We start from the raw sequence: 8,149 nt of genomic DNA, 5'->3' as shown, positions 1-8,149 counted from the left end.
ATATGTTTCTCTGACATTTATCCTAACGATATGAGGCGGTCTTTGTGGAAAAAAGCTTGTTTAGTGGACTAACTTTGCACTTGAAGGTTGCCCGTTCACTTACGTTTTAACAGGTCTGACGCTACTATGCGCCCCGGCTGTATCTAGGCTAACGGCTAACATGCTAACTATTATTATTATGTCACTAGTCACTTGAAACAAATTTAGGACGATAGGAGACAGGGTGAAATAAACTGAAATTTCCCTTTAAGATCAAAGCATGGCAGAACCCTTGAAGTAACTAACAGGAGAACAATATCAGAATAGCAATTAATCACACTACTGCAACCTGATCTTGTATTTTGTCTCCAAATGTTCTTGTATAGTTTGTTTTTTATTCTGTTCTTATTTTAGTTTAATATACCACATATTATTTACTTTCTCTGTATATCTGTATTTATTCATGTACTTGTGCTTCTGCACCGACCAGATTTCCTCACTGAGGATTAATAAAGGTTTATAAGCTTTTTTTTGTTGAAAATTTGAAAACCAGTCATTTTTAAAAGTAATTTAACCAGAATTTCCTAACTTGACAAGAATCCAATGATTTCCATCAAACACAAAACTAGAAGTCGTTTTAAAACTTCCAGAGTTTGATGTTCTAAGTGTGTAAAATCCCTGTTTCCAGGCCGCAGTGTTTGGTGATGCTTGGTTATCCCAGCTCTCGTCCTGCTCTGCTTCAGCTGGTTCACTCTTACACTAAGAATGTCGGCCTCATGGTCTGCGCTCACGTCAGGACCGTACGTACAGATTAACATCAGCCTGGGACATTCAGTACATTCCTTACATGGCTGTGATAGCGACCTCCTCTCTGGTCTTGTCCTCTCATCACCATGTCTCTCTGCTGTTAAGGTAACCCGTCGGCCGAACCTGAAGGAGGTGTCTCAGGAACACGCCCGCTGTCAGCGCTGGCTCAATAAGAAACGCTTCAAGGCCTTTTACCATCATGTGTTCTCTGACAACCTGAGGCACGGGGCGCAGATCCTCATGCAGGTATCAACACCTGGATAATGTTTCCATTCCAAGCCTTGTAATAAAAAATATACCATCAGGTCTATCAAGTGGATATCTCATTAATTATTGAAATGATCTCAGTGTTGGAATGGGAGCAGGTTTCTCATGCAGTGATCTTGATTTCATTATCGGTACATCTTCATTTTTGTTTTGTTTACAGCTGTTCTGAGAATTCAAACAATGCAGAGACATTAATGATCCATGAACCAGATTACTGCAAACCTTCCCTTTCATAACTCAGTACACAGTTGGTATCTGCATGTTCTCAGCACTGTTAATGTGCCACAGATACATTATTGTCACAAGTTTGTCACATCTGTGTTCTCTGATTTCCAGGCGGTCGGTTTGGGTCGTCTGAAGCCCAACACACTGGTCATGGGTTTCAAGAACAACTGGAGTGATGGAGACATGAGAGATGTGGAGATTTACATCAACATGATACAGTAAGGACAGATGTGGGTGTGTCTTTGCAAAAGAGCTGCTAACATTTTACAAAGGGACCATTTCTTTGACCCAAACACTGTTAAAGTTTGGGATTCATACCATGTTAGTGTCTATAGATGTTTGAATACAGCCAGAAAGGATGTTCAGCCCGAGAAGTTAAACTGCAGCAGAGCAAAATCCTGCCTAACATCAGATTATCCAACAGTTTGCAGCATGTTTTTGTTCAAGAAACATAATTTACAGTCTTTTTTAATTTGAAAATATCAGTTTCAGTATTTGCTTTTTTATGTGGAAAACAAAGATCACCAAAAGTACAGAGAGCAAAAACTTGCATTTTGCTAAAAATGAGATTTCTAAATTGTCTGGCTTCTACACCGCTACATTACAAGAGCTTGCTTGGTAATAATTGAAAACACAAGTTACTTACACTGTATTATAAACACTCACCAGCCACTTTAGTAGGTACACCTGTGCAACGGCTGTTAGCGCAATAAGCCAATCATGCAGCAGCAACTCAATGCATTTAGTCATGTAGACATGGTGAAGACGAGCTGCTGAAGTTCAAACGGAGCATCAGAATGATGAAGAAAGGTGATTTAAGTGACTTTGAACGTGGCATGGTTGTTGGTGCCAGACGGGCTGGTCTGAGTATTTACTGGGATTTTCAGCACAACCATCTCTAGGGTTTACAGAGGATGGTCCCAAAAAGAGAAAATATCCAGTGAGCCAAAATGCCTTGTTGATGCCAGAGGTCAGAGGAGAATGGCCAGACTGGTTCAAGATGATAGAAAGGCAACAGGAAGTCAAATAAGCACTGGTTCCAACCAAGGTGTGCAGAAGACCATCTCTGAAGCAACAACACCTTGTCCAACCTTGAAGCAGATGGGCTACAGCAGCAGAAGACCACACCAGGTGCCACTCCTGTCAGCTAACAACAGGAAACTGAGGCTACAATTCACACGGGTTTTCTCACCAAAACTGGACAATAGAAGATTGGAAAAACCACATTCAGATGGAAGCATGGATCCATCCTGCCTTGTATCAACGCTTCAGGCTGCTGCTGGTGGTGTAATGGTGTGGGGGAGATTTTCTTAGTACCAACTGAGCATGGTTTAAACACCACAGCCTACCTGAGTATTGTTGCTGACCGTGTCCATCCCTTTATGACCACAGTGTACCCATCTTCTGATGGCTACTTCCAGCAGGATAACTGCAGCAACTGCGTGATGTCATCATGTCAATATGGAGCAAACTCTCTGAGGAATGTTTCCAGCATCTTGTTGAATCTATGACACCCAGAATTAAAAAGGGGGTCCAACCCGGTACTAGCAAGGTGTACCTATAAGAAAGAAATAAAGTGTTCGGTGAGTGTATATATACATGTAGTTCATAAAAATGTTACATATCGTCCCTAGATGAAACCTGTTCATTTGTGTTGTCCGTTGTAGACAATTTGTGACACATGCTAGGAAATGTTGAGAAATAAATGAGTGCAAAATAAAGGAGAAACACTGACCGAAAAGTAATGTTAAATTCAGAATAAACAAAGGCTCAAAATTGTCTTGGTTTAATGTAACTTGGTCTAATGATTATGTCTAAATTGTAAGATGTTCTTTTTAATCTAAAAAAAGAATAACTTGACATTCTACTGTAACTAAATCAGATTCCCTGTGCAGTACAGTGAAGTTTGATTATCTCTTCTATGTTGCAGCGATGCGTTCGACCTGCAGTTTGGAGTGGTGATCCTTCGCCTGCAGGGTGGACTGGACATCTCTCACATCCAGGGACAAGGTACGTCTGTCTTCTTCTGCACATCTGTCTGTCCACCTATACTGCATGTACTGTATCTGTCTCCCCGTTTGTCCCTGTAGACGAGCTGCTGTCGTCCCACGAGAAGCCCCCAGTCAGCAGTAAGGATGTGGTGGTTTCTGTCAGTTTGCCTAAAGAGTCAGACTCTGACTCCTGTCCCTCCAAAACAACCAGCAACCAGAGCAGCCCGCTCATCATGAGAGGTACATGAGGTTTACGATGACACAGCTCTTCCTGGTCTATCTTTATCTTTATCCCTGCATGAGATAGATCCAGCACATTTAGCCTTGCTTAGCACAAAGAGTGGAGGCACGGGCAAACTGCCAGCTGACCTCAAACTAGATTTACAACACGCACACCAGGCAGTTGTTGCACATTTTATTTTTCCTCTTTGATGGACAGACATATATCCATCCTCTCATCTGACACTTGTGGATTTCTCAGTGTCAGAGTGTTTGTTTAACCTCCCTTTGTGTTGTATATCCTGTCATGTGATGTCGTCTGCTGCAGAGACCAAGTCTCCTCTGAGTCTGACTGACCAGCGTCTGCTGGAGAGCAGCCAGCAGTTCAAGAAGAAACAGGGCAAAGGAACCATCGATGTCTGGTGGCTGTTTGATGATGGAGGTCAGTTTTTATGATGAAGACATCTTGCACATGAAACACTCACCTGCAGAACAACTTACTTAAAACATCTTGATATTTACAGTTTCAACCATAAACCATATTACAAATTACATGTGAGCAAAAAATTGACATGCAATATATGAATCAGTCTTAAGTTTATTACCAGCAACTGAAAGTTTACTACTTGTGTGTGTTTGTGTGTGTTTGTGTGTGTGTTTGCAGGTCTGACTCTGTTGATTCCCTTCCTGCTGACCAACAGGAGCAAGTGGGGCGACTGCAGGATCCGAGTCTTCATCGGCGGGAAGATCAATCGCATCGACCACGACCGCCGAGCGTGAGTCATGTCAACTATCACCTTATGTACACTTCATACACACATACTGTATTGTCATTATTATTCTGTGTGTGTGTACCCCGTCCCAGGATGGCCACCCTTCTGAGCAGGTTCAGGATCGACTTCTCTGACATCAACGTCCTCGGAGACATCAACACTAAACCCAAGAAACACAAGTACGACCTCAGCTCCCTTAGTTTAATTTGAATTTACTGTGGTTGATTTTCATTCATTGAGTTCACAGGATGATGTAAAGGGCACCAGGTTACCGCGTCTGTTTGTTTTGGAGATGTGGAAAAATATTTTCTGTACTCTCCTCAGTCAGAGTAACCTTGATGAGCCTCAGTTGATAATACTTGAATATATAATATATGACATCAGAGAAGATCTGAGTACAGCCTGTACGCATGGACACAGCCATAACAAAAACTCAAAGTAACAATGATTCAGCCTCACGTCAACACATGCATCACACAGAAGCATGTGTAATCATGCTACCTTGGAGGAGTGAAAACATGTATCCCTTGGTCCAATCTATTTAGCACTGGAGTCGGAACATCTACAAGGTCTTTATCTAAAAGTATCTGAACCCTCAGACACCCTGGAGCCTCCTCACAAGCCTGTCTGCAGATGCTGAAGGACTCTGAGGCTTTTCAAAATATATAAACATGACCACTGATAAATGACACATTCATGTAATTACTACTTTGGATTATTCTGCTCCCAGTTCCTGAACAATGAACCCTGAAGGAATTCTAACGGGGTCAGCCCATTGGTCCAACAGCCCATTGTTCCGACCATATTAAACCCATTGTTCCGAAGTCCCGTTGTTCCGAAATCATCATGATGCCCTGTGGTTAAGGTCTGGTTAGGTTTAGGCACAAAAACCACTTGGTTAGGGTCAGGAAAAGATCATGGTGTGGGTTAAAATGAAAAAGAAAGTGGCAAACACATAAGCTGTGAGCCTGCTTCGCCTCAAGCCTTTCCCAGCTGACCCAGAGCCGGTCGCGGTGCACCATCAAGGTAGAAATACGCCCACCGGGAGCCGTTCAGCACTGCGGAGAGCTGCCCACACAACCCCGACCCCAGAGTTAATAACAGGAGGTTATGGTGTTTCACTCTATCCTCTCTATGACACTTGTATCTCGACCAGTAGCCTACTTTTGTTGTGTTTGCTGATTCTCTATGGTACACAAATACAGTATAGCCTAGTATAATCACATATCGGAACAACGGGACGTCGGACTAATGGGATGTCGGACCAATGGGCTGTCGGACCAATGACATGGACCCATTCTAACGGGGTGAAACTCTATCTTTTGTCATTATTTTGATTGAGAGACCCCTGGTGGCAGACTAATTTAATTCAGAATGTAGAATTACCACCTCGCAGTTGTATGCCTCAACCAACAAGTCAAGTTGCAGTTTACATCCACGTCTGTCCAGACTCATATTTAGCTACGACAGTAGACTTCAAATATGGATGTTGCTGAAAAGAAGCTGCATATTCTAAAACATGAATGCGTCACACATTAGCGTATGATTTTTTAATTTATGGCCATAATATTTTTGACCTTTGACTACCAAATTCTAATCAGTTTATTCTTGAGTCGATGTGGACATCTCTGCCAAATTTGAGAAAATCTTTTCAAGGCATTTTTGAGACATTGCTTTTACAAGGACAAAACAGATGCAAGGTCACAGCGATCTTGACCTTTGACCACCAAAATCTCATCAGTTCATACTTGACTCAAAGTGGACATTTGTGTCAAACCTGAACATACACCCTCAAAGTGTTTTGGAGATATTGCGTACATGAGAATGAAACAGATGCAAGGTCACAGTGACCTTGACCTTTGACAACCAAAATCTCAGGTCATTATTGACTCAAGGTGGACTCTTGTATCAAATCTGAAAACATTCCCTCAAAGTGTTCTGGTGGAGATATTGCCTTCATGAGAATGAAATAGAGACAAGGTCACAGCAACCTTGACCAAATCTGAACAATCTGAACCTTTGACCACCAAAATTTCATCAGTTCATCCTTGACTCCAAGTGGACGTTTGTGCCAAATCTGAAAACATTCCCTCAAGGTTCTGGAGACATTGTCTTATGAATGAGATGGATGAGGTCGCAGTGACCTTGACCTTTGACCACCAAAATCTAATCAGTACATCCTTAAGTGGATGTCTGTGCCAAATTTGAACAAATTTCCATAAGCGTTCTTGAGCTGTTGCATCACAAGAATGGGACAGACGGACTGACAAAGAATTCCGAGATAATAAACTCATTAATTGGAAAAACAGCTGCATTTTGCAACAATGCAAAATTTAAACAGATTTAAATGATCGCAGATTAAGAAACCACTGTAGCACAGAGCTGTTTGAGCTGAGCAGTTAAAACTCTGCTGTAGTAAAGCGATGTCTCTGTGTGGTTGTGCAGTAAGCTCAGCTTCAAAGAGCTGATCGAGCCGTACAGGCTCAAGGAAGACGACATGGAGCAGGAGGCTGCAGAGACGCTGAAGGCCCAGGAGCCCTGGAGGATCACTGACAATGAACTGGAGCTCTACAAGGCCAAGGTCTGCCCACATATCACTGCTGACCAATCACATCGTTCAGGTGAAGTTCACTGTCATGTTTAAAGACGAGAAGTTAATGTCAACATGCTGTGTGTGACTTTCAGAGCAACCGCCAGATCCGACTGAATGAGCTGCTCAAGGAACACTCCAGCATGGCAAAGCTCATCGTCATGTAAGAACTTTACATTGTTCTTTAAGAAGAGCTCGTTTTCTTTATTATCAGTTTCAGACGTCAAATTCTGGAGCAGCTGTTCACATGATATCAGTGGTGGAGGAAGTATTTAGATCCTGTACTGCAGTAAAAGCACTGATATCAATGTAAAAATACCACATTGTAAATATTACCTATGTAAAAGTATGGAGGTATAATCGGATTGGGTATTGGATATGATCTCATTAGATGATACTGAATGTTGCATTAATGTGAAAGCAGGATTTTACTGTTGTAGTTTTCCTGATCTGCTCATTATTTTCTCCATTAATCCATTAATTGTTTGATTTGTAGTGAAAATAGTGAGTATTGTCCGTCACAATGAGCCCAAGCCCAAAGTGTCACCTTCACAATGTTTATTTTTTTAACCTCAACATTATTACTTGTACATGATAATTATAACATGATTCAAGGGAAACATTCCTAAAGCTGCAACCATGAAATGTTTTTTACAGAAAAAATGTAATAATTTTCTGTCAATCAATGAAATGATTAAAGCTGGGAGAGCCTGTTTAATTTTGCCATCATTGGGCAAAGATCCCATACAAAACTAAACTTTGAGCATATTCTAATTCAAGTGGACTGAGAGAAAACTAGACTTCCGTCTTTTGGCTCTGTTTTCAGGCTCTACAAAATCTAGCTTGTGACATGAGACTTTGGCCAATCACAGGTCATTTCAGAGAGAGGGCGTTCCAATTGGCTGTTCTACAAATGCAGATGTGCATGCACGTCCCTCTGGTGAAAGTTTGATTCAATGGTGGAGAATCCCACAGAGAAAGCTGCTATTCCGGCATTAGTAACAACTGCCTACACTGTAGAGGCTAACTAACCTTTAGCTAACCGGAGCTCACAGTTGCAACTTCAGACTAAAACTGGACTTTTAAAATCCATGTAAACATGTTAGTCCGACTGAAATCATACTAAATCAAATTTCTTAAAGTCAGACTAACACACCCAGATCATGTGACTCCTGCATGTATACAGTCAATCAGACCCAAACTGGCCGAGGCGCTCTGAGCATGCTCCACAGTTTCCGCCCCGGGCTTTGACCCGGAAGTCCAATAGCATTAAATGTGTAAGAAGAAGAAGCCGGTAT

The 8,149-nt window shown here is 41.8% G+C and overlaps 1 protein-coding gene across 1 annotated transcript in view; it reads left to right on the top strand.

Moving 5' to 3' along the window:
- The window catches only part of LOC126394085 (solute carrier family 12 member 2-like), a 27,518-nt gene that overhangs the window by 17,449 nt on the left and 1,920 nt on the right, over positions 1–8,149 (top strand). The window contains exons 16-25 of the mRNA XM_050050689.1: positions 668–779; positions 892–1,032; positions 1,390–1,496; positions 3,209–3,288; positions 3,369–3,509; positions 3,817–3,930; positions 4,153–4,264; positions 4,354–4,440; positions 6,707–6,842; positions 6,947–7,014. Of these exons, the coding sequence (XP_049906646.1) occupies positions 668–779; positions 892–1,032; positions 1,390–1,496; positions 3,209–3,288; positions 3,369–3,509; positions 3,817–3,930; positions 4,153–4,264; positions 4,354–4,440; positions 6,707–6,842; positions 6,947–7,014 (1,098 nt within the window). The remainder of the gene's footprint in view (positions 1–667; positions 780–891; positions 1,033–1,389; positions 1,497–3,208; positions 3,289–3,368; positions 3,510–3,816; positions 3,931–4,152; positions 4,265–4,353; positions 4,441–6,706; positions 6,843–6,946; positions 7,015–8,149) is intronic.

The sequence above is a fragment of the Epinephelus moara genome, chromosome 8 (genome assembly GCF_006386435.1).
Source record: "Epinephelus moara isolate mb chromosome 8, YSFRI_EMoa_1.0, whole genome shotgun sequence".
Lineage (NCBI taxonomy): Eukaryota > Metazoa > Chordata > Actinopteri > Perciformes > Serranidae > Epinephelus > Epinephelus moara.
Note: the sequence above shows the minus strand (reverse complement) of the source record. Positions and strands in the feature narration are given on the sequence as shown.